Genomic DNA, 26,990 nt, shown 5'->3' with positions numbered 1-26,990 from the left:
TACCCAGCTGATGTCCCTCCCCTCTCCAAACCCTGCCTTCCCTGGCTTCACTCCCAAATCTCCAGGAATTCCCTAAGCTAGAGTTGGCAAGTGACATCCCTACTCAAGCACCTTCTCTGGATCAGGCAGCTTCTAAAGGCAGGGCCTGTGCAGCCTACTTTAGACCCAGATGGCAGGGGCCTGCCCTTGAAAGAGAGCCTTTGGTTGCCCTGGCAACAGCGGCTGTACTTGCCACTTAAGGAGTGTCAGACTAGGATTTGCACGTCTTGGGTTCAGCTCCCCATTTTGCCAAAAAGTTCTCTAAGTGATTTTAGGGCAGTCATCCTCAGCCTCACTACTTTGCAGGATTTTTGTACAGACAAAATGAAGAAGGGAGAACAGTCTACACTTGTAGGAAGTGTGGAGTAAAAATGCACTAGATAGAAGTGAAGGAAGTATGACTTTGCTTTCTGAAAGAAAAAATATCAGGAGGTCTGCTTCAATAGTTTTGTTGCAATTACATTTTCTTCTTCTTCTTCCCCTGTTCTTGGACCTGGTTTTGAACAATAAGGCTAAAAGAAAACTTGCATAAAACCCGTGTCTAAAAACACCTCCCTTCAGCGACATAGTGTGGGTTTGGAGTGGTTGTGGCAATTCCCGAGCTCTGTGCACACTTTGTGCGTGCTCCCACGATTCTGGCTGCTTGCCTCCCTGCCCTCATCAGGCAGCCCTCCACGGCAGCCACCTGTGCCACCGCCACCTGCTCAGTGCGCTCCTCAGCTGCAGGATGGCCAGCTCAGCGTCCAGCAAGCCAGCCGCCCCATCGGCATGGCAGTTGGCCAGGGCGCTGTGGGTGGCCTCCAGCAGAGCGCAGGCTGTCCTTGGCACGCTGCACCACAGTGCCCCCCCAATTATGCGCCCAGGGTGACCACCCCTCTCACCCCCTCACGCTACGCCACTGCCTCCCTTTGACACTTCTCTGTGACCTGTAGATATTGAGCAACAAAATAAGTGCATTTGGAGTCAGAATCCTCTAAGAAGAATTAAACCTTTTGATGGCAAAACAAGGCATAATCCATTTTAGCCTAAACTGGAGCACATAAGGACATTGCAGGAGAATATGTACAAGAGAGTCCATCAGTTGGAGCAGGGCAGGGACATAACCAATCCGAAAAGAGGATTCCATGCAGACAACCCAATAATACCACTGAAAAGGGGTGCTCAGGATTTGAATTTCCCGGACGCAGGGGCTGTGCAACAGGCTGCCAAGGAGGCAACATGGCAGCTGCTATGCCTCCGCACCCCTCTGCCGCCCACAGCTTGGGGCAGTTTGGGCATGGGGAATGGATCCTTTTGGTGGGAGATGGTGGCCTGCGTACCCAGACTTCCCAGTAAGGGGGTTCCCGTATGGCATCTTGGGAGTGAATTATGGTGGTGCATGCCCAGCTCTCACTCTCTTGGCTTTCCACAAACTGTGCAAAACTGAATTATTCAAGAAGGCTTTTTACTCAGATAGGAGGGCTGTACTGTAAGGAATTGCTTTCAAAAGAGATGCATAAGTAAAGAGATAGGGAGTATAGACTTCACTACCATGTACTTTGTGTTGCTGTAAGTATGTAAGTATGATACTACTGGATAGTTTCTATGTTGTTTAATGTGTTAGTATTAGAATTGTTTATGCTTTGTTTCAGCATTTCTTCAACTCTGTATTGGATTCTTGTTAAATCTCTACAAATTTGCATTTATATACCTTATTACATTGCTTATTGAGATTACACACTGTGTAATCCACCTTTAATTTCAGTAAGAAAGGTAGACTATAAATAATGTAAATAAATAAAAAAATGCATTTAACCAAGATAAGAGCTGTGCCTACCCACAAACCACAGCCTGTCTCTTGTAGATTTGCACCTGAACTTTCTTTGAAAATGGTAGTTGACCAATGCTGGTCAACTTCCTGTTTCCACTGGTCCAAGCAGTCTAACCACATGCCATGTGCTGTTTTCCATGTTTAACACTACCAGTGCAAAATCAGTGTAAAATCGAAATACTATAAAAGGGATGTGTGTCTCTGTTTCAGGTAGAACTCTCTTAACTATAGGAGTTACCTGTTGATTTGAGGTGATATACACAAATGTGTGTATCATTTTAATTAAAGGGTTTTTTTTTTGTAAAGCTGAAATCAGGTTTACAAAAAAACCCTTATTTCCCCCTCCCCCTCAACATTGGGAAAAGAGCATGGGAAGTTTGTGGTTTGACATACTGCTGGGTATGTTTGCAAATGCACCAAGTTGACCAGACATTATAGGAAGCATAGAACCAAACCTATAAGCATACAGCATTACTTCAAAATCAGCAAATTCAGTCCTATATCCCATAAATGCCGTCAATGAAATAAAACACACCAGATTTATTTAGTTAGAAATTTATTCCTTCCCTTTTCAGAGCTCCTATGATCAAATGATCTTGAGCAATGACTAATAGAATAATTAATTAATTTCTAAAGGAAAATATGCTAATCAGAAATTTAGCAACCAACAAGGTTATACTTGGATCACTATCTAGCATTAGATAGGGAAGAATCTCGCACTGAGAATTATTAACTGGATCACAAGTTAAAAGAGGTGAAATCCAACGATTCCTAAAAAGAGGACATTCCAATATTTTACAAGACAAAGTGTCAAATTTACCCTGACCGCTAGAACAAAGTTGATCTGAATATGAAATACGATAAAATCTGCCATTCAGTACTTCAGAGAGGCTAGCATTCTGTTGACCTAGGGCAAATGCCCAAACATAACGAAAAGCAGTTAAATTTCTCATGTAGCATAGTAAGGACCATGGAGGTGAAATACCAAGAAACTGGATCATGCAAACTCTGCAAGCCCATATTACCATACTGTTATAACCAAGGTCAATAAGATGATGCTTAACAGTAGATGGGGTCTCTACCTTACCCAGCACAAGAATATCTTTGGTCATGAGCTCCAACTGTCATAACCTGGCATCAACAATCTTCATCTAAGCAGAAGAATAAACACGTTCAAGAAAAAACACCAACCCCTCTGTTTCTGTGGCAAAGATGTCTTTATTCTTAAATTAAAAGCACTGAGCCATGCTCTAGCTTCCAGCGACTTTTGGCCTAATTCAGCCCTAACAGATACATTTGAGACACACTGAGGAATTGCTATTATCGTACATATATATAATAAAAAAGGAAAAAAATAAAGATACAATTACACAAAAATAACAAACCATACAAAGAGAACACAAAATAAACATAGAAGGGAAAGAAAAACCTATATAAACTAAAAGGAGGCTTCTAATTTTCTCTGAAACAAATATTAATATTTTCAAATTTTCTCTTACTCTGTCTTAAAAATAAAAGTTCTTTTTTCTAATAATCTAAATATTTTAATGCTACCAGTTTTAATTGTCCATATTGTTTATATTGTAGTATTTTGTTTTAACTGGCTGTGATCCACGCTGAGCCTGCTTGTGGGGAGAATCGAATAAATAATAATAATGATGATAATAATACATTCCTTACAGTGCAATCCTAAGCAGAGTTACTCCAGTCTAAGCCTCCTGAAATCAATGGGCTTAGACTGGAATAACTGTTTAGGATTGCACTGTTTATCCATAAATCCACAAGTCATCAAATCATTGTCTATTTCATGTACAAATTCAATAAGAGTTTCCATTCTACAACAAACAAACATATTGTCTTCTCTCTGATCAATGAAGTAAGTTTTGCCATCTTTGCTAATTCTATCACTTTTATCTGCTATTCATCCAGTGCAGGCACTGTTGGACTCTTCCAATTTATATAATGAATATAATAGTCTTGCTGCCATGATCATATATAAAAACAAAGTTTCGTAGCATCTTTCCAACTGGTTAACCATCATTCCCAACATAATGTCTTTGGTTTCAATTGTATTTTAATCTTTAAAACCTTCTGATTTAATCATTGTATTTGTGTCCAAAATCCCTTTGCTTTCTTACAGGTCTGGCACATAAAATTATCCTTCATGTTGAGAACATTTCCAGCATAAATTCAAAGAATCCTTGTACATTCTAGCCAGTTTCTCAGGAGTCATATACCAACGAGACATCATAAAAATTCTTATGAATGGAGCTTAATGTAAATTTTAACCATTTTGACTGTGTTTTCTTATTGTTCCAATACTATATCGTATCTGAATTTTTTTGCCCATTTAATCATACATTCTTTCACTTGCTCTTCCTCTGTCTCAAATTTCAACAAGAGTTTACACATTTTGGCATCTATTATCATACATATGCCCTGACCTGGATAGTTCAGGTGAGCCTGATCTCGTCAGATCTCGGAGGTCAGCCTTGGTTAGTAATTAGATGGGCGACCTCCAACGGAGACCAAGGTTGCAATGCCAACTACCTCTGTTAATCTCTTGCCATGAGAACCCCCACCAGGGGTGGCCATATGTCAACTGTGACTTGAGGGCACTCTTCACCACCACCGCCGTACATATAAATTGGCAAAGGGGATAATACCTGAATTGTACCTGGAATCTCTCCCCCCCACCAGTAAAAAAGAAGCAAGATACTGCTCCAGCCATAGGCTTAATCTTATTCAATGCAAACTTACTCTGGGGCAGCCAAGACAAGTTTGAAAACAATTCCTAAATCACAAAACCTTTTTTGTTATATAAGAATATCAAAATTTGCTACAGTCAATCTGGAGAGATCTAAATGGTTAATTTTGGGAAAAAACAAAATTTTAGATTTGTTGTAATTTATTTCAAGTCTCCATCTAGGCAATAATTTGAAAAACATCTCAATAGTCTCTTCAGGCCAATCTTTGTTTAGAAAATAAGGACTGAATCATCAGCATAGAGCAACAATGGTAATTCCTCCGATGCCAGTCTGGAGCCATGAAACTCTGAAGATGAAAGGTACAACATCATATGCTTTAGATATAGGTTATTACCTGCTTTTCTCCCTAGTAGAGAACCAGAGCAACTTACATCATTCTCTTTCCCTCCACTTTATTCTCACAACAGCAACCCTGTGAGGTAGGTTAGACAGAGTAACTGGCCCAAGATCACCCAACAAGCTTCCGTGGCAGAGTACGGATCCAAACCTGGTTTCCCAGATCAAAGGCCAACATTCTAAACCCTACATCATGTTGGTCCTCAATCAGACATCAAGATTCTAGGAAAAGTCCTGTATTAATGTTAAATACTTTTTAAATAGTAAGAACCTCCTACAATGTTATATGAATGTCATGCTTATTGGATGCAATTGTAAGTTGGGACATAATGGTTTAGTTGTTGAGGATTTTATAAACAAGGCTAGATAAATCCACAGAGGATAGCTCTATTCATGTCTATTAGCCCTGATGCTAAATGGAACATTGAGTCAGTATTTATCTCCCTGGGTACCAGATGCAAGGGAGAGATGATATATTGCCTTCCTCTCTCACACTCACATGATATATCAGAAACATCTTATCAGTTGCTGGTGGAAACATCACAATTTGCTAATTGGACTTTGGTCTGGTTCACCAAAAGGCAATCCTTAGAAGATGGTGGGTGATGACAGAGAAAACACATGCCACTTCTGCACCGGGGACATAACTCCCCACTATCCCTGAAGTCAAGCCGAAAGGCATGGAATTGGCTTGTATGTGACGGTTAGCACCTCTCATGTTTGGTTGGTGTGGCCCTGTTTCTTTGTCTGCACCGTACCAAAATGAATTGAGATCATGTGTGCTTGCCTTGTCATCACTGCCATGTCACAGCGCCAGCCCTTCCTTCCTTCCTTTTTTTTTTTTTTTGCACATGCGCTGAATCAGTGCATGGCAGGAATGCTGGATTAACCTACTTCCTGGATTTCAGCGTCACCACCCCTCCACCCCTCCCTTTGTTGATCCTGACTGGCTGATTCACCTGTGCTCCACTTTTTCCTTTTAAGGAACTCTAGATATGATTAGCTGTGAGAATCACCTACTGGCCAGTCAAACAGTGGAAACAATAGAGAAAGTGTGTGTGGGGGGGGGGGTTCACTCATGTGCTTGAATCATTCATGCAAACAAAATGATCTTTCTCAGAAACAAGTAGAAATAATTTTTTTTAAAAGGAATTTTATTTTTAAGTGATCATCTCATTGGAGCAGCATTGCATCACTGGCAAAGCTCCATTCCTGTCTCCTCTGTTGCCCCCAAGCATGTTTCTTCACCATGGGATAAAAAGAAAATCTAAAACTCAGTATTAAAATTTTTTATTTCTGATACCCAGATATTTAGCCTCCTATACAATACTCCCACCCGTACCTAAGCAAAAAGAATAAAAATGGAAATTCCATCTGTGCACTTTAAAACCAGCAATTCCTCAATTCTGCACTGGACTTTAAACATTTTTTTAAAGAAAGAAGAAAGAAGGGAGGGGGGAAGGATGGAAAGGAGGGGAAAGGGAGCGGCTGATAGATAAGAGTAGCCAATCACAATGCAGTGGCCTGGTAGAGGGGGGAAGAGGGTGAAACACCCAAAAATGGATAAGGGATGTGCACGGGGAACCAGATGACTGCAAAACTGATTTTTTTTTAAAAAAAAAGTTGGGGTATAAGAAACTCAGGAAAGCCATGAAAAAGCTGCATAGTGGCTGGAGTGACTACTCATGGCAACAAATCAGGTGCAGATGGTCACCAAAAAATGTTGCAGTATGGAAACTGAGCCTTTAAAATTGGCCCACGCAGAAGAGGTTTTTAGTCTGTAAGGAGATGCATTTTTGTCTATGGCCTGGTCTACACATGCAGCAGAATAAAGTAGAAGAATGGATAATTCTAATTCAGATTGTAAGGGGTCAAATTCTGCCCTATCTTTAAAAACTCCCTGTAGATTAATAAACAAAAACAAAACTCGGACATGGAAGGGGAGTTTCATTCCTAGCCTTTAGTGTGCTGGTGTTGCTTTTCCGCTTGCAAGAAATTATTAACAGGAACTCTGAAAAACACAACCCCTTTTCTGCACCACTCTGAAGTATTACAGTCCACCCCACCACCTCAGCACTCTGCCACTTCACTCTGTCGTCTATGTAGACCCAGTCTTGAGGGTGTCAGGAACAGCAACTAATGTCTTCTGCGTGCTGCTCTTACCCTTCTCATATTCCTCTCATTCTATCTGTACACGGCTTTTAACAATTTTTCTACTTGTCTTTTGAGACACATTTCTTTCCAACTCCTTTCCCATCCTCTTTCAGAAAAATTTGTCCAGCAGTAAAATGAAGCCATTGTTTCTATAGAGGCAGAATAAATGAAGGGAAATTGAGTGATTCGTTCTCTTGCTAAGTCACCATATTGATATCTCCCTCAATTATGGGACATCATTGGCTATTCAGATTTCTTACTACTATTTCTTGCCATCCACAGAATTAAGAGTTGATGCGAGTACCAGATACATCATCTTGCTTTTCAGTCTCTATGGAACAAAACAACCCTGACAGATACTTTTTGTAATACAGATCTCTTTGCATAATGAGATGACACACTGCAAAAAGCGTAACATTTTTTGTCACTAATGTGTTGCTTCTTGTTCTTACATGATACTGTTCAAAGATTAAACTGGATCATAAGTAGCAAATATTATCAAGTAAAGCAGAAACTTTATCATCACATTTCAAAAATCCATTTACAAGACACAGAAAGAAGCAGTCAGAGCACCAGACACTCTTGTGATATTTATGCTCTGATGTTTTCAACTTTTAGGCAGGTTCTAGGCATTGCTACAACAAGGAAAACCAACAGTCTGATCCTATGAATACTTACTCAGAAGTAAGCTGCAGTGGCTCCATTAACTTTACATCTAGATAAATATGTATAGGTTGCAGCATTAGGTATCTTTTAGTTTCTAACACCATGAAGATATACAGGCTATTGGGAAAGTGTAGCAGCTGCTAGAGAGGCCCAAGGCAGCAACAGGCAACCCCGACAAAAAAAAATGCCAGACACAGATTTGGTACCACTCAAGCAACCAAGATGAGCCTCTGAGATGCTAAGAGCATGGAAGAAGGACGTGTACAGTCGCCAACCAAGCTCCAGGGCCCATCGTGCTTCCAGTGCATATGGCCATGCACAACATTCATTTCTCTCTTCCCTTCTGTTTGCTGGCATGCCAGCATCTTCTCAGGCATTGACACTCAGGCTAAAAAGATTACCTACCCCTAGCCTAAGATCCAGGATCAAAATGGTATATAGAGGGATCTCTGTGGACTCAGTGAATGAGCGGGACTTGTGCTGGGCATAACAGTAATGCTGCTGAAGGTGAGATGCAAAGGTGGCGCAATGTTCCTTCACAACACTAACGTTATACAACATTTGTGTAACATTTTGTCATATAAATGGTTTTGTTTCTGCTAGTTAATGTGATTTTAAATATTTGTTATTGTGATTTAGAATGCAGGCCTCTGAAGTAAGGTGGCTGGATGGGTGAGTGAAGCATGCTGTGATGGGATGGTAGCTGTACCCTAAGGGTTGGAATGGACTGCAGCTTTTAGTCTGAGTGCCGAGGGAAAGTGTTCAGTCAGTCAGGAGTCTGTCAGAGAGGCTAGTTCAGTGAGAGCATGTGGTTCAGTCAGGCAATCAGGGCTTTTTTTTCAGCTGGAACGTGGTGGAACGGAATTCTAGCACCTCTTGAAAATGGCCATGCACATTTTCTAAACTCCCCTCTGTCTGGAGATCAGGGGGTGGGGCCACCAGCCATGTGACCATTTTCGCTGTGGGTGATTCAAACTTTTTAAAACTCCCCCCTTGTTCTAGCTGACCCAAAGTGAGGTCATTGCGCAGTCCCAAAAGCATGTGCGCACCTTGCACATGCACACGTGGTTCCAGGGGCACCACCTCCCACAAGGAGTTGCCCCCTGTGCTGGCAACCCACTGAGTTCCACCACCTCTTTTCCCAGAAAAAAAGCCCTGCTGGCAATCCATGTGGAATCCTGAGAGAGTCTGTGTGTCTGTGGGTTAGAGGAGAGAATTATTCTGGGAGTGAATAACTGTGGAAAATAAGTCTTTATGACTGAGTCTGTTTAATATTTTTAGCCTAACTGGAAACTGTGTGGAAAATTATTCTTTGTGATCATGAATAAACATTTAAAGATCTATACCTTATATCAAATCAGCAAACTTATGAACCTATTTGGAAACCAATACACTTAATACTTGGTAACCATTACACATACGTACTTATTCTATTTCTGGTTAAGCAAAACACTTCTTTCATCTGAAATACAGGATCCCGTTTTTACCTCAAAGTAACCCCATGCACTGGCCTTTCTGTCATACTACCCTCCATAACTAAGCCTAGCTATAATACCAGTTAAACTGAACATATCTAAGGTGAAAGCCTTTGGTGGAGGATAGGTATGTGTTGGATGTCCAAAACCACATTAATGAATTTAAATAGAGATACAACCGAAAATTTATGCAGACCACAATTCCCTGCTGATAGAGTGGCAAGAAGAGTGTAAGAATAGAAGATGGAGGCTGAACGATAACATATTATTACAAGATGATATTGTTAAGAAGTGCAAGAAAGATCTAGTGGAGTTTTTTAGACTGAACTGCACTAACGATGTCTCCATTACCACAGTATAGGAAGCAAGTGACGCTTTTATGAGGAAACTTGATAGCCTTGACATCAAATAAAGGAAGGAGAAAACAAAGCAGATGGATGAAATCGTAGATAAAATTCAACCACACGTCTTTTAAGGTATAAGAAAACACCTTTTTGTTTTTGCTGCAGCAGACTAACAGTTACCCTGCTAGAATTAGGTGGCAGTTGCACAGGTGGTGAATAATCAGAATAGGCAAAAGTAGGAGGAAACTGAAAAACTTGCCATAATGATGAGTGCAAAAGGTGGGTTGCATATTGTGGATCCATTCCACTCATGGTGATAGGTTGGATATTTTGAATTCATCCCTCTCATGTGATGGATTGGATAATGTAGAACCATTTCAGTTATGGTGGTGCTTCCCCAAGTGCAAGGAATACATGGAATGAACTCAGCTCAATGTTTTTTAATTCCCCCTGCCCAGAAATAGAAAATGATGTATGTGCCAAATGAGAATCTTTAAAAGGGGAAGAGCTATATTTATGAGTCTCTATTTCAAATCAGGGAGACCCCCCCCCTCCAAGAACTGTGACTCATTGTACATAACCCTAACACACACACATATACCTACAGTTCTTTCTAGCTGATAAGATGGAAAGGCTGAGAAGACAGCTCCTCTGCCAATATTCATTCACTGTATATATATATATATATATATATATATATATATATATATATATATATATATATATATATATATATATATATATATATATATATATAACTGATATATATATCAGTTAAATTTATGTACATCGACCTCATCATAAATATTTGGTTCAATGTTTTAAAATGTATCTCAATATTTATTCTGAAAAAAATAGGAAAATTCCCCACTCAGCAATGAAGAATCAAAGACGCTCCTTTCCAAATGAAACTATATTTGTAAGTGTAGATAGAAAAAATTGCTTCACAGTTTAACAACTAAAAAAATGCCACAGTTCATAATTATGCAGTCATATTTGTATAGAAAAATGTGATGGCACCATCAAATATCATAATAGTTTAATAGTCCTAACTTAATTATGTTATGTTCTTTGCACGCATCACATTTGCTAATTGATTCTTCTGGTGCTCCAGTTTGATTTAGAGCTTTGCTTCTAGTTATTTAATTGAGCTGCTTTGAGGTTGAGTGGGATACTTACTGACATTTAGCCTCCCAACAAAGCAATGTGATAGACTATGCCACTCACTGGGGCTGAGTATTCTACTATAAAACTGGGCAGAGGCACAACATTTTCCAGGAAGTAGCAGGAAGGAATGTGCCAATCTTTTCTCTTATTTGCTACTGCCTAAGACATCTGGTTGGTCATTGTGGGAAAGCAAATCCTGGATTAGATGGATGTTCTACCTGCATTAGCCATACTCCTGTCCTTACTGCCTTTTCTTGCCATTCTGCACCCCTGCCAGCCAAGCTTCCCAGACATATTGCAGTGGAAAGGGGAAAGGTTAGCGCATGTCCCCTGCTTCCCCCTGGAAATTCTGTTACTATCTAGCAGAGAAATGGCTTCCCAGGTTTCCCAATCTTTGACTGCAATCCCTGAGCATCATGCTTTAAGATAGAAATATTTGTTGCTCTATTACAGGGGGAGAAGCTACCGTCTCTTTTTTTCTCAGGCGGCTTTGGTGTAATTGGAGATTTTTACTAACTAGCACAGTTTAACCTAATCAAGCCTGTAATAGCACATCCTCTGCTCCATCTTAAAACCCTTCCAGGTTGCAGATTTATATTGTTTGCAACCATATCTTTTCTTGCTCATTCCCCCAGTTTTTTGCTTTGTTTAACATATAAACGGAAGAGCTCTGCAGAACAAAAAAAGTTGGCTCACGGTGTTAAGGTTTTGATTGGTAGAGAAGAGTTATTACCATTACTCCTCAGCTGTCTTTTGAAATGATCCACACAGGGAGTTAGTGTGGGATATCTTAAGCTGAACAGTCTTGCACAGGAAGATCCCATGGTAGACCTTTTGTCTGGAATTGACAACTATTCATTAGATTTTCAGAATCCACATAATCTTTCTTCCATCACCAATTCCCCCACCCCTTGAGTTCTCCTTTTTTAACCGTTAAACTGTAGGAAAATTTTGAAGATTCTGTGTCAGTTAAAACACAATTTGTCCAGTAGGTGGCTATCACTTCTAAATGTGGCTTTTTTTCTTATAGAGTTCCTGGGGCACCACCGGATTCAAGGAAAGACAGTTCCACATCAGTTTCATCTTAAGTTTGCTATGAACCTGTAGTAAGACAGTAATAGTGAATTGGGAAACCTTAAAACTAACCCAAGAATCCCATATCTAACTAAAACCTGACTTCTACAGTGGCTTACAGGATTCAAAATCTAATTCAAGAGACAAGGTTCAATACCCTGGTAATTCTCAAGTAAGGTGGATTCAGGCATGGAGAAGAGTGCCTATCCACTGTTAGAACCTGTTTAACCTGAGTAATGCCATGTTTAATCCTGTAGTGTTTAGTCTTCTTTCCCTCTAGGCAACACCACCTGCAAGGAGCCGATTCCATGGGAATCTGTAGTCTCGACCTTGGCCGGCTCAGCGCTCCTCTGAGAAGTTTTGCTGTATGAACTTAGTCTAGAAGACTAAACACTACAGGATTAAACACGGCGTTAGGTTAAACAGGTTCTGACATCCGCACCCTATTACTGTAGAAGCTGGAAGGGAATTCTTCAACAGAGCTAGATCCAACACAACAGAGGGTGCATGGTTGCTTCCAGAGCTGAAGCAACCAGCTTAACTCGGCTAATATCTGCTCCTTACAAGAAAGGAACAGGTCATTGAAATGAGAACATAGGCAGTCCTGTCTACAAATGACCCATCATGAGAGGGCTACCTGTTACCCTGGCATAACCTCATTTAGTCTTCAGTAGTGAACTAGCCACAACTATACCTTTCCTCCTCCTTTGAGACAGCAAGTTATAACATGAAATAGAACACTGTGGTTCTTATAATTAAAATCAATAACCAGTTACATCATGCATGACCAACAATTAATCATTTTTATAAAGAAAATGAAATTCTTAACTCTGGCAGTTGAAATACCAAATTGTTATGGTTAGTGTCTTGTTCCTGAAGATACTTTCCCACTGCCATTATATTATCCCAGATCATTTATCATTTCCTTTCAATGCATTAAAATGCTTCCTGCAAGAATAAAACAAAAAACCAGGAACTAGCTACAAGGGAGATGTGGTCATATAGAAAAGGGAACAAATTGAGGTGTTCTCCAGAATATATGGCTGCATTCAACTGTAGGGTAAGGTGTTCATTTACACAGGGAAGTAAATCTGGCTTTAATTACCAGAACAATGACAGTGACAGTACCACAATAAGCTATTATATGAAACTTTAGCCTAACAAAACGAAAATATTCACTCTGATCTAGCAAAGAGCTGTACAGAATCAGGCTTCCTTATGGAATTGGAAACTACTTATACCCACATCTGAATTGAATCCAGGTGCCATGGAACCTGATGGGTCGATCTGTAAGATATTCTCTATCTGTGGCTACTAGCAACACACACCTAGAGCTGGATCAGGATCATGAAGTGTCTTCTAGGCCCACTAAAGTTAGACATTTTGTCCTTTGTTACTCCAGTTGTCAAACCATTTGCTCTTAAGGTGATGGTAATAGCAAGCTCAACCACATTGCGTCGGAAAAAACTGATTTGCAAAGCACAAAGCTATTTTCTTCCTCCCTCCCTAATGTTGAGATTTATACATTTTATCAGACTTTTACAGTCAAACCAGAAGTGATATAGAATATCCACATTCAGGTCATCTGTGATTTTTGAGAGAGAAAATCAGCAGTCCCACTCAGCTGTTTTGAAGTTGGGTAAAATGAGAGAAAGGGTGCTTTATCCTTTGCCCCTACACTGTTTCTCAGTTTGTGTGGTTAGCAGGTACAATATCGTATATATGGCTTCTGAGTACCTGTCATATCCTTCATTTTTAGTTAAACTGACTACTTTCTAGCCCCGCCTGTGGTCCAATGTAAGACTATCTATCTAATGAACCCCGAATTTGCCATGTCAGACTGTGCAGTATTTTCTTCTAGCATTAGAACACTACCATATTCATCCTATTTTTTCAAAGAATGTATAGGTAACATCTAAACTATTAAGGAGGGGGGATGCTGTTAATGCATTTAAAAGAATGCAATAAAATACCTGATGTTCATTCACCGGCTTTGGCAGTGTTTCTATTCCAGGGACCCAACCACTATACAATATTTTAAGATTTCTTCAGAATAGAACTGTCCCATATTGCCATAACCACAAGTAGTCAGATGTGCTGTTGCCAAGACAGTTTTATCATATGACCCAACCTGTGCACAGCTTTCCTAACAAATGGCTATTAAATGTGAGGTACAATGAAAGAAAAGTTGTGGCCAGAACATACAAAAGAAAAAAAAACCCACCATGACTGGAAACTGGTTGCTTTCTGAAAACAGAGTGTACAAACAGATTTAAATCAACTTAATTCATCCAAAACAGACCTGCAACGGTTTTCATACATTTAACAAACAAGTCCTGTTTAAATGCAAGACTTAGTAGACTCTTAATTCCAAACCAAAGCCTAATGAACAAACTGTAAAAAGAAACCATTTTGGCATGTTCTTTAAAAGGTAGAAAGAGGTTTCACAGAAACATTTTAATATAAAAAACTTATAAAGCTAGTTACAGTTGAGGACTAGCAACGATACTTGAAAGTTGAGTGAACCACAAAAGGGTGAAATGGTCATGGCTGTTCGTGTATTTCTGTTTCAATATACAGTTCACATTTTTCCACTTGGATCAGCTGGAAGACATCCTCTTGATAGTGTCTGTCCTTGCCATAAGTTAAGGCCATTAGTTTGTAGAGAAAACACAGCCAAAAGGCATGTTCTATTGCAATCCACAGCAGTTTGTTCCTTATGTGCAATAATTTAGGCCAGCACCAAAAAGTACCACTAGTCTTCAGTTAATAAGTACCAGATCATCATCACTCTTCCATCTATAGAAGGAAGAATGAACCCCGTGTGAGGATATACTTTATTCCTATGTCCTGCCTCATCTTTTCTTCAACTTCATTTCTGCGCCACCCACGGTTTCTTTGCATCTCTCTCTCTTTTTCTTTCAGTTCAATTTTTACTTTGACCAACTGACAGGCTGATTAAAGGAAGAGGGACACCGTTTTTAGAACTCCCATTGCCTGTTTACATAGTATACAATCCCTTTTGATCTTAAGTACTATGGGGAACCATTCCAGATAATAAGGACAGAGGCTATGAATGTGTTGCTTGTATGTGCTGAAGCACTGTGCCCTCAATTCAGCAAATGCATATAGATGGGGATTAGGGCCAGTGCATTCACTGATGTTACCCCCTCTATACGCTCTGGTTTGTCCCTACAGGTCTTGGATGTACAGGGCTGTTGTCTTTTGAGCTGGAGTTTGCAAGTCAGAATGTTCGCATCAGTTTAGCTGATACCAGAGTTTCACCACCACAAATCCAGAACAAAATAGATCTTTGTAAACAGGAACTCTAAGCCATGTCAGTACACTCAAGGGAAACAGAAATATACTTGAGACCTGTGCTCTCCACAATGGCAAAGGAACAGATCATAATTTTATTAGAATATTTCTGTTGTAGAACAAAGTTGCTAGTCGTGCTAAGTATAATAGCAAAAAAAAACCCTTTGTAATTTGGAAATTCCATAGCTAGATTTCTGCTTGTACTTCCCATCACAAATCAGGAACATATTAATACAGTGCTAACCTCAACTGCATTTAGAAGAATGACAAGGGCTGATGGAACCAGCAAGACAGCATACTGACCTTCTACAGCAACAGAAGCTCATGGGTGTCTGTGGTCCTAAGCTGTACTCTTCACTGTCACATTCTTTTAGCAATTCATGAAGATCTGTCACTGGAAAACCACTCTCTTGGTATTTCTGAAGCAGGTGTGGTGGTAGAAAGCAAAAAAAAAAAATTAAGGAATTATGTTAACCAGGCTGAGCCACTATCCATTTCACACCCTTCACCCAAGCCACTATATCAAATAGAGGGGACCACCCCCTTCCTATCTTGTATCTTGCTCTACGGTATAGACTTGCAAGTAAGTATGCATGCTAGACTACAAAAAGCAAAAACTAAACTCATAAAACCAAACCCACAGATCATTGAACTTGATAATCTGGCTCTATTTGCATTTTCCAACATTTGTGGTGCTTGGTTACTTTAGCTATGCACATGACTTTCTAACAACTGTAGTAAACACTCTAAAGGAAGGGATCAACATCTCGCTTTTGAAATGTTTTTGATGCTGTGCAGCCACGTGTGTCCAATATGATGTAGTGGTCAGAGCATCAGACTAGGATCTGGAAGCTTACCAGACAACCTTGAGCCAGTCACACATACTTAGCCTAACCTACTTCACAGGGTTGTTGTAAAGATCAAATGGAGGAGAACAATGTAAGCTGCTTTGGGACCTCACTGGGGAGAAGGGGGAATATAAATGAAGTAAACTGTAAATGAATAAATGTGTTCAATAGAGGTGTGCCATCCTTTCCCCCACTCCTTGCAGAGCTTTGGTGCATTTCTACATCAGCCAGTATTGAAAAGTTGATGTGGTTCACCTGTTGAATTTCTTGTATATCAGGCACTTGATGAGTGCCAGGAAATTGCAGGGTGAGGAGGAAGGAGCAACCATATTTCAAAAGACTCTTTGCATCTAGCGGCACAAGAATCACCACCAACATTGTACATGGGATGGTGCAAGCTTTATGGCCACTTGTGAAAGCAATCTTCTATCCTCTCTTCATAATCTTACCCCTGATTCTACAAGAAACCCCCTAAGTGTTCTTTTAACTAAACTTTAATTCAGCACCAAGGATTTTCTGTTTGGTCAGAAAACAAGACTACAAGAATGCTGAACCACAGATGTGAAACACACAGGCAGCAGTTTACCTTTATGGTGTCATAGGAGTCTGTAATGAGTGCAATAAAAAGGCTAAGGATCATATAAATGAAGAGGCTAATGAAGGAATACAAGTAGAGCCGACTGAACAGCCACACCAAAGTACTCTTTTGATGAATTTGAGCAAATGTCGCAAACATATCATCTCCATTGACCAAAGAAAACAGACATTCTGCTACTGTGTTCAGATCTTCAAACTAGAAGATATTGAAAACAATTAGTTACCAAATGCTTAATTTATAAAGCATCTTAGGTGGTTTATAACAAAGCATTAAGGCTCAGCAATGACTAATTTATTATGATGTCAAGCACCCACCTATTATCTAAACCTTTGATTAGAACTCAAGTGCTTGCCTTAATTAAAATGTTCTACACAGGATGGAAAATAACTTCAGAGAAGATATATAGCTGGTTTCAGAAGGCAGCAGTTCCACAGGGATGCAGCCACAACAAGAAGGTCCGGCTCCTCACATCAGCCAGCCTCACTGCATGATTTGCTCTGATGGGAGCAAATGTTTGTTTTTGCATCTCTCAATGCCATGTAACTCCGTTTCCTGCCCCCCCCATCTTGTGATCGGCTCCACCTATCATGGCAGCAGTTTTATGGTGGGAGCCACTACCTTTTCTCAAAGTTCCAAAGGTGCTCATAAACACAACAAAAGTTGACTGATGCTATACTAGGGCTTTAAGAGCATGGTACATTTTTCTTATCCAAATTAACACATCTGTAACAGACAGCTGTTTTCCATGCTAAACACCTGGAAAGCAACCCAGACGTACATTTTATAGGACACCAACAATATCAATGTGAACCACAGTTTTCACCAGGGGTCTGGTCTACCTACAGAAATACTTGTGCTATTATACTTTTCAGGTTGGGAACAATGCTGCCTGGCTGCTACCAATTTAAAGAACAGCAAGCACTGAGTGGAAGAAAAAACTCTAGTCCACCTTCCCAGGATGTTCCAGGTGCCAAGGGCCCAATTCCATACATGCAGTAATGATACTGAGGCTCCCTGTCCAAAAATACACTGGTTTCAAACTACAAGGGAATTTTGGGGAAAGTCTCTAATGCTGAAGGAGCTGCAATTATCAAAGTAACACAGAAACAGATGGTGTATTATACATGCCTAACGACTCTAGATTCTAGCTTAATTCTATACAATTTTTGTATACCTGTAGAGGTAGATCATTAATTTCTGGGACATGTATACAATTTCATACAGAACCATTTCAGGAACATCAAATGTAAACTGCAATTTGTAGGTATTTAGAACAGAAGATGAGAATTCACAATTTCTACTAAAACTTATAGAGGACCGTCAAGATAAGGCACTAGACATTTCAAGGACAAAGTCATGCTCATATTAAAACTATGATACAATACTGCCCTCTTGTGAGACGCTAGGAGAACTGCTACAGTCCCAAATACCATCAAAGAATTTGTTTGATTTCTCTTGTAAGATATTTGCTTAAATTTTGCTTAGCAAAGTTAAGTGACTCAAAATATATTAAGCATGTATATATAGTTAAAGTTGGTAATTTGAGAGAGGTGAAACAGTTTTACTCCTGTGTGGTTGGCAACGTTATCACCCCAAATTACTGTTTAAATACTGTAATAAATTCTGGGTTAAAAGAAAACACCCTGCATACCTTTTCATGATATGGTCCTAGAACAATCCAACCACAGAAAGTATAACCAAGGTATATCATCCCAGCACAACAACAGAATCTTAGAACTTTAGGTAATGAGGCCTGCATAGTTAAAATGAGTACCTATGAAAGAAGGACAGGGAGAAATTGCCATATTCACACATACGAGAGCAGAAAGTAACTTTTGAATCAATATTGGATTCTAGGACTTACATTATAAGTCTGGAAGTAGCCTAAGTATCGGATGACTCCAACCCAAACAAATAAGGTAGAAGTACCAAGCAAAATGCTGCAAACATCATAGCTTGTAAGGTTCTGAAAAAGTATTAAAAATAATTTATGTAATTAATTAATTCCTTGTTCAAATCACAAGCAGAGTAATGAGAAAACAGAATTCCCAGAGCCAACATTTCAGAATACAACGATGGTTCTACTCACCTTGGCTTTTATTTCCATTTTCATTATAGAGCCAATAATAGTCATCATATCACTGATAATTACCAGGACATACCACCCATTTATAAATTCCAGGCGATCTGCACTGCACACATGGCGTTTATATTTCTCCAGGAAAAAGTTCACAAATCTCTGTTTTAAATGTTAAAAAAAAGAATAGTTTGGAAACTTCTGCTGTTTTGGAGCAGGAAACACATACATTATTCGGGTCCACCAAGTAACCTTAAGAAACAATGCACAAAAGGATATCCAGCTTCAAATCTCCATGTGCGATGAAACTGACTGGGTGACCTTGGGCATGGCACTGTCTCTCAGCCAATCTACCTTAAAAGGTGGTTATTGTAAAGATAAAATGGACGAGGGAGACACTCGTCCTGAACTCCTTGGAGGAAGGGCAAGACTAAATAAATAAATCAGTATGGAAAGGTTTGGGGTCACAACCAGAGGTGGGCATAAACTTAAAAAAAATGGTGGTTCACGAACCACAAACTTTCACAAACCTGCCTTGGTTCACGAATCGGTTCATTCAGTTCATGAAAACATCACTTCCGGGTCAGCAGGTCTGCAGAAAGCCCATGCCCCCCCCCATTGCCTAGGAATCTAATTGATCGGCACCAGACTGTCTGCAGTGATGAACCAAAATATGAACCAAATGAACTGGGCCAAAATTCATCATGGTTCATGAGAAATGAGCTCCCACGAATCACCTGTTTGCGAATCATGAACCGGCCCAGTTTGTGACTAACTTTGGTTCGTAATTTGTTTTGTGCCCATCTCTAGTCGCAACATGTTTTGGCAACGGAAGCTACTATTTAATTAAATACTATAGGGATGTAACAAATATAGCTTTTAAAAGTATGCATTGCTGTAGATAATTTAGACACCTATTTCATTTTACATTGGTGGCACAAGCGCTACAAAACAGCTTCTTCCCGAATCTCTAGGGCAAAGTGAGATGACCCCCTTGGAAGGAACTTATGCTGTAGCTTCTTCCATTGCCAGTAATACCATGCCTAGAAAAGAAGCTGCACGATTTGTTCCCACATGGCCCACAGCCCCTCACATGACCAGGTCAGTAGGAAAGGAGAAGTTCTGTGTAACAGCTCATTCCACCAAAGTAGCCGATCTTGGAAGAAAAAAAATCAAAGATGCTACAAGATGGCACCAGCATCTCTGTGCCCAAAATTTTACTAAATACTGAGTTCTGGTATATGGGTATGTGAGCAAACATTCCTTATTTTAAGGGACAAAGATAGGAAGCTAGAGGAGATAACACTCACTTGTTTTACTATCCTATATCAGAATGGAAGCTCAATTTTATTGTATCTTTCTAAACCAAATCCAACTGAAACTGGCACAAAAACATGGGCAGCCAACTAACCTCACCACTGGTCATTATGACCTCTTTAGAACTAGGTCAACTGCCATGAAATTTCGATTAAAAAGTACTAAGACTAAAGTCTGCAGTCTTCAGAGACAAATCCAAATTGTTACTAATGTAGCCATCCTGATTTTATTTTAGAAGTTGAGATTCCAATTACTTTTTACTAATTACCAAAATATACGGTCTGTACTAATTTGGGGGGTGGGAATAAAAAAGCAATTAGAATATGGCATTACTTACTTTTTGGAGTTTCAGAGCAAGAACAATTGATCGTGTGCAGAGAATAAGGGAAGCAAAGCAGCTCACAATGACAAACCCATCAAAAACCAAGATATATTGTGTGTTTTTCTGAACTGTTATAGAAAATACAACCTTGCATTAATCTCTTTGCATGGTTTCTTCAGCAGATAGATTTGCAAGCAAATCTGAAATTGCAGTCTGCAGTTCAATGTGTTACAATAAGAACCACCACTAATGAGCCAGCAGAGGACCAAGGACTGAAAGCTTAAATGAGAAAGAAAGCTTATGCACATCACCTCTTCTAAAAGTAGTTCTCAGTCCAGAACCACTTGGATATTAAATATAAAGAGTGCTTAAGGACAATATAAACAGTGGTCCACAAGGCAATCAGATGTTTCTATTACACTTTAAAGGCTTTAATATCACCCAGCAAATTCTACACACATGTAATTCATACCCATCTTACAGGTTTTTTTCTACTTCATTTTTAGTGAGGTTTCAGCTAAAGTCCTAAGGCAGGATCGAATCTTATAATCCGAGCTATACACTATCATAGCAGCCTGAACAGCTCAGTTTAGCCACAGCTCATCAGAACTAGGAAGCTAAACAGAGTTGGCCACAGTTAGAACTTGAGCAAGAGACCACTATGGCAGTTGCTATGGGGTTGCTATGTGGAGGAAGGCAATGACAAAACCACTTCTTGTGATCTCTTGTCTGGAATGCCTCACAGATGGGGTCACCAAGAGTCACCTGCAACTCCATGGTATGTTGTTGTTTATTTAACAGCCCAAATAACCTAGACTAACCTGAGTTCATTGGAAGCTAAGCAGCATTAGCTGTCATTAGTATATGGATGGGAGATCACCCCTCTCTACCTATATTCCACCATGGCAACTTCGCTCATCTGAACATGGCATTTCCCAGGTACCGAGTTTCATATGGGCAAAGTCAACAGCTGCCCGTGCACGGCCAGTAAAAAGCCTTTTTGAATAACTCAGTTTTGCATCATCTGTGGAAAGCCAGAAGAGTGGGAGCTCTCCTGACCTCCTCAGGCAGGTCATTCCACAGGATAGGGGCCACCACAGAGAAAGACCGTGTACGGGCTGCTGCTGATTTCACCCATGAGCAGCCTGGCACCTGCAGGAGACCCTGTTCAGATGAGCGAAGCTGCCATGGAGGAACATAGGGAGGGAGGCGGTCCCGTGGGTATGCTGGACCGCCAAGAGCTTTGTATGTAATAACCAATACCTTGAACTGAGCATGGTAACTGATAAGTAGCCAATGGAGTGACTGTAGGATGGGAGTGATGCTCCTGCTCCAGTCCATCCTGATAATAGTCGAGCTGCACCGTTTTGCACTAATTGGAGCCTCCTAGTTAGCTTAGATGGGAGACCTATGTATAATGCATTACAATAGTCAAGCCTTGATGTTACCATAGCATGGGTCCAGGTTAAAAAGGTCAGAACTACATTAATATTGTTTCTGTTGTTTAAGCCATGAAAGAAATGGCTCACTTTGCCCTCAGGAAAATTATAACCTCACATCCCCAAAGTCTCAGCATGGCCTGTTGCATAAACTGCTGGGCACATAAACATCTATTATGGCATACAGTTGCTGTTCTAGTGCAAGATGGGTAGCTGTGTTAGTCTGTCTGTAGCAGTGGAAAAGAGCAAGAGTCCAGTAGCACCTATAACACTAACAAAATTTGTGGTAGGGTTTGAGCTTTTCTGAAGAAGTGAGTATCTGAAGAAGTGAGCTGTGACTCACAAAAGCTCATATACCCTATCACAAATGTTGTTAATCTTATAGGTGCTACTGGACTCTTGCTCTGTTCTAGTGCAGTTTTACAAAAGCAAGAATTCTAGATCTCAGTGTGCACATATGTACTGATAGCTTTAAAATAATACTTACTAGAGCCAGATATGTTCAAGTCTTTGCATTCCTGAATATCAGCATCAGTATCAAAAAATATTTTCATCTTACCACTGTGGGCTCTATTGTTAAAAGTGATCTGTTGATATAAATGCAGGATTTTTTTAAAAAAACATCACTTGCTTGACAGGATACATTTGCATTATTTAGCTCACAGATAGCAACGTTTACACATTAGAAAAACACCTGGATAAAAACAAGATGTTTATAAACCTATTAAATCTGCACAAATAAGATTATTTCCATGTGGATATTCTGCTGAACCATAGCTTCCTTACAGCACTGCTATTGTGGGGGGCATCTACATGATGCTGTCCTCCATTCATCCAGCTTCTGTGTTTTCTCCTGCTCTGCGGTGGACTTTCCCAAAGTTAGTTTGGTATGATCGTTTTCAAAAGACTGCAGTTAAAGTGCCTTTGAAGTCTGTGTGCACTAGATACTTTTGCAAGCCTCACTAACATCTGTCCAACATAAGAAACTCCTTATCTTATGAAAAGGCAGCATTTTCAATGTACAGATTATGGAAGAATACTTACTGTATTCTGAAATTCATAGCAATCAGGAAGTTCTCGGGCATGAATAGTTTGTAGATCAATACCTTTTAGTTTAAAAGAAATTTCAACTTCTATGAGCCTGAACGATTTGAAAGAGAAAGCACATTATGATACATTCTTTTCTTTAAAAAGTAAGAAAATATGTCTCCAAAGATCAGTTTACCTATAAAATTCAAGGCTGAAAAATGATGAATTCTTCAAATCACTCATTTCCTTATTAGCCAGTACTTGTGGCTCTAGGAGGATACATTCTGAGACAGAGAAAAGACAAAACTTCTTTCTTAACTGTACCATTTGGGTAGGCACAACATACAGTTGTCAAGTTCACTTACCTGGGATAAACACCATCGAGCTCAATGTGACTTGCTTTTAAGTAAACAACTGTAGAATTATACTGCTAGACTGGTGTTAGGCTTTGTACCCCAATGTAAGCTTGCTTTGTAAAACCCATGGTAGCACATCTCCAAGGCAGTCCCAACCTCATTTTCTTCTGATACTAATTCCACACAGAGCTGAGTATATCCTGCTTCTGAATCCATGAGAAGCAACTACCATCAGCCAACATTACCAAGCTATGCAGGACTCTGCATGCCTGAACTCCTCAGTCTGCCTGCCCTGTAGCCCTCCTCTACATACCACCCTTTGATTAAATAGTAGGCCAGGGCCCTTCAGTGAGCCTGTCAAAAAGTCTGAGAATGGATGCTTGTTTTGAAGCTCCAGAGTGTGTAGTCCTCCTTTCAAACACAACTTCCATATTATATTAGCATGATGCCTTTAGATTCGTTTGTGGCAGCAGAATACTCAAGATTTCTAAATGTGGGAGCACCCACAAACAGGCAAGTATGTGGAGAAGATTTGCCAATATTTATTCACTCAGCGTACGCCCTGTCTCTCTCACCAATGGGAGCCCAGGATGGCACTCTGCTTCTGAGTAACGGCCATATTATCATTGAGAAAGAATAAGAGCGACTTGAGGCTTCCCTTCACTACAGGCACAAACATTTCTCCCCTAAATGTGAATACCCCAAAATAAAGCAAACAGCTATAATGAGCGTTACATAAAATATAATCTCTGATGCCACAGGTAGTCTTGAGTTTATATATAAAGTAAGCAATCCTAAACAAGTTTACTCAGAATTCTGATCAGGTCTATCCAATGGGGGATATTCCCAGGAAAGTGTGTATAGGGTTGCACTAAAAAAAAAAAAAATCAGTTAACGGAGAAACCTGGTAGTTCTATACCTGTTTCAATAGTACTGTCTATGTTCAGTGTGTCATTAGAAGGAAGAATTTGGCTCTTCCTGTATTGCTGTTTACATATCTGCAGGCCTGCTAGTTCATCTTCATCTTGCTCATAACCAAGAGTACCCAGGGATATATTTTTCAGTTGCTGGTACTAATTGAAAATAAGAAAAATAAAACAGAAACATTTCAAAACAACAGCTTCCGTTATGGTTAAACTACAGTGTTCTCCCCCACCCTTATACATGCACACAAGTCTTGTGAAGAGCGTCTTTTCATCTGCAATGTATCACTTGTGAACATGGGATAAAAGTGTAAGAGATACTGATCTCAAAAGCCACAGCGCTAAAACTGCCACACATCTAAATATATACAAACATAAGTAAGTGATGCTAAATCAAAAAACTAGTTCTGTTAGTTTAACAAACAGAATGTTTTAGCTGCTGTTAGTTAAATGCAGTCAAAGTTAGTCACGGCAAAGCTCTTCTCTGCTTAAGACCATTGATATATTCTACAGTGTGATAGAAAAGTCACTTTTTCACTTCCAAAAATAAGATGGCTGCAGAGTTGCTAGAGCTTTGTAATTAAAACATGCATGAAGTTTCAAACATGAACATTTCTGAATATCCTCTTCCATTCCTGCAAGGCTCTACAAGTAACTTGCAAGCATTATTTTAGAAAATGAGCGACTCTGGACACTCAGCCAGTAAAACTGCAACAGGGGGTGGAAACTCAGAAGACAGTTTATTGTTGTGAAAGGCAGATGCCTCGGCCAACTAAACAGAACCCCTTCCGGCTTAATACCAAAAAGTTTCCTATGCACCATTTCAATAAAGTGTCTTGTCTTTTGAATATAGCTAGACTGAATACAAATGTCTTATTAAACATGCCAAAAACTCTGCGTTTTGAAATCACAGACACATACCTACCTGGTTAATTGCAAAAAAGATGCTGTCATAAACGTCTTGCTGTGTGTACACACTACAGCTGTAGTCATCTTCATCAACACCAGAGTAGTTTTTCAGAAACAGGTGCTTGAATGCAACTGTATTCTCTTCTTTGAAGGAAACAACTAACTGATTACTCAAACCAAAAAGGATTAGCTTAAAAAGGAAGTAGAAAGTAGTGTTTTAGTCCTTAAACATACATAAGCAAACATGGTTCCCAGTAGTAAACCAGACAGTTTTATTTTTAACATGTGCAACACCATTACTAAAATTAATGCCTGGCTCCTGTATCACGTGACCACAAGTCCCCCAGTACAAAACACAATATCCAGTCAATATATAAACATTCACCAAGGTAATGTAATTTCAAAATACATACATAAGCAATGAATTGCTATTAACAGCATACATTGACTCCCAATATAACCATTCACCTGTATATTCAATGGCTAATTCATTATGCTGGTTTATGCTATGGAGAATGACATGTTTGCCCCTGAAGAAACGAAAAAGTGTGTAACAAGTTGAGCATTTTCACGCCAGCCACTTGTAGGGCTGTGAGGAGGACGACCCCCTTGGGTCCTACTCCAACGTGTTTCTCTCTCCTTTATTAAAGGTATTTGGGGACTTAAACCATAACATAGCAATCTGTTACTTTGGAGTCTGCTTAGGAATACTTTGGATATGTGAAAACAATTGCTGAAGAAAGACAAGACTACAAGTGGATTTCATAGGACTTTATTGATACACGTGCTTGGATTCTGACAGCACTTATGGACTATAGATAGATGATCATGGTCTATTAACCACTGAATATACAGTTGAATGGTTACATTGGGAGTCAATGTATACTGTTAATAGCAATTCATTGCTTATGTATGTATTTTGAAATTATATTACCTTGGTGAATGTTTATATATTGACTGGATATTGTGTTTTGTACTGGGGGACTTGTGGTCACGCTATTACTTGTTCTTTTCCCCAGAAGTGCCTCTTTTTTGTGATATTGGCTCCTGTATCACAGCATACTTCACCAAACTGGGCTGCTTTCACACCAAGTATTTTTCATGTTTCAGCCATCCGACTTATGCAGGGTTTCCTCCCCCCGCCCCTGCTTCCATACAACATTGCCCTGCATTCATGCCCCATCTAGGGTAACCCATTTTTTTCTCTAAAAGAATTTTTCTTTTATATTAACCTGAAAAAAACCTAATTTTTCTGTTCATAGCATGACTGGGGTTTTCTTTTCTATGTGTCTAGATCACATGGCATGTCTTCAGTTTCAGTTAAAATGAATGCCCCCTTCCCTCTTCCTGCACCTGTCCATCAGGGTTTTTTTACTTTTTAAAATTCTCTCTCAGCTTTACTAATAAATGACAACTGCAGAATAAAGTGTTTGGCTTTATTTACACTTTTTGAAATATACTTTTTTAAAAAAAGTTATTTGGAACAACACCAATGCACTATATCTGCTATACTGTGTGAATCTTAGAATTAAGAATATGGAGGAGCAGGAGATTGTGAATGAAAGATTTCCAAATGGAAGGTACGCTTTTGGTTCAATTGAAAGGAACACACATCCCTTCCACCATCTAACCATTTGATTTTTTAATTTTATTTTTTAATCTCTGTAACAGTGCTGTTACTGAACTATAGCAATTCAAAGAATCATAGTTTTGCATGTTTCCTAGCATTGTAATTAACTCAGAAAGAGATCAACTAGGGATGTGCACCCCCCAAAACTATTTGGCTGAATCTGGATCCAGGTATCAGGAATGTGACCTGAAAGCTGGGTCACATTCTCTAATCCGGTTTGGGAAGATTACAGAATCCTGAATTTATCCAGCCATTATATCCTACGGGGAAGATTATTCAGGAGACTGGGGGAATTTTTCAATCAAACTCCACTGAAGACCTCCCAAGTTTCAGGAAGACTGTGCCTGAGGCAGTTTGAAAAAGGCCTCCTCCTATCCAAGAATCCCCATTG

At 39.6% G+C, this 26,990-nt stretch overlaps 1 protein-coding gene across 3 annotated transcripts in view; it reads right to left on the bottom strand.

Moving 5' to 3' along the window:
• Nucleotides 1-3,063: 3,063 nt before the first annotated feature.
• MCOLN2 (mucolipin TRP cation channel 2) overlaps nt 3,064-26,990 on the bottom strand; it is a 31,671-nt gene continuing 7,744 nt past the window's right edge. For 2 of the 3 annotated variants that reach the window (XM_054980673.1, XM_054980675.1), the window contains exons 3-14: nt 24,986-25,159; nt 24,057-24,210; nt 22,978-23,065; nt 22,797-22,893; nt 22,240-22,339; nt 20,329-20,441; nt 18,687-18,836; nt 18,462-18,563; nt 18,249-18,371; nt 16,586-16,792; nt 15,455-15,570; nt 3,064-4,903 (exon numbers count right to left, since the gene is read on the bottom strand). In XM_054980673.1, the coding sequence (XP_054836648.1) occupies nt 4,849-4,903; nt 15,455-15,570; nt 16,586-16,792; nt 18,249-18,371; nt 18,462-18,563; nt 18,687-18,836; nt 20,329-20,441; nt 22,240-22,339; nt 22,797-22,893; nt 22,978-23,065; nt 24,057-24,210; nt 24,986-25,159 (1,479 nt within the window). In that variant the 3' untranslated portion in view covers nt 3,064-4,848. Of the gene's footprint in view, nt 4,904-13,928; nt 14,633-15,454; nt 15,571-16,585; nt 16,793-18,248; nt 18,372-18,461; nt 18,564-18,686; nt 18,837-20,328; nt 20,442-22,239; nt 22,340-22,796; nt 22,894-22,977; nt 23,066-24,056; nt 24,211-24,985; nt 25,160-26,990 lie in introns of those variants that run through there. The other variant, XM_054980674.1, reaches the window with a different exon arrangement.

Source organism: Eublepharis macularius, chromosome 5 (genome assembly GCF_028583425.1).
Source record: "Eublepharis macularius isolate TG4126 chromosome 5, MPM_Emac_v1.0, whole genome shotgun sequence".
NCBI classification, from domain to species: domain Eukaryota; kingdom Metazoa; phylum Chordata; class Lepidosauria; order Squamata; family Eublepharidae; genus Eublepharis; species Eublepharis macularius.
The sequence above is the reverse complement of the archived record's forward strand: the minus strand, read 5'-3'. Positions and strand labels throughout refer to the sequence as shown.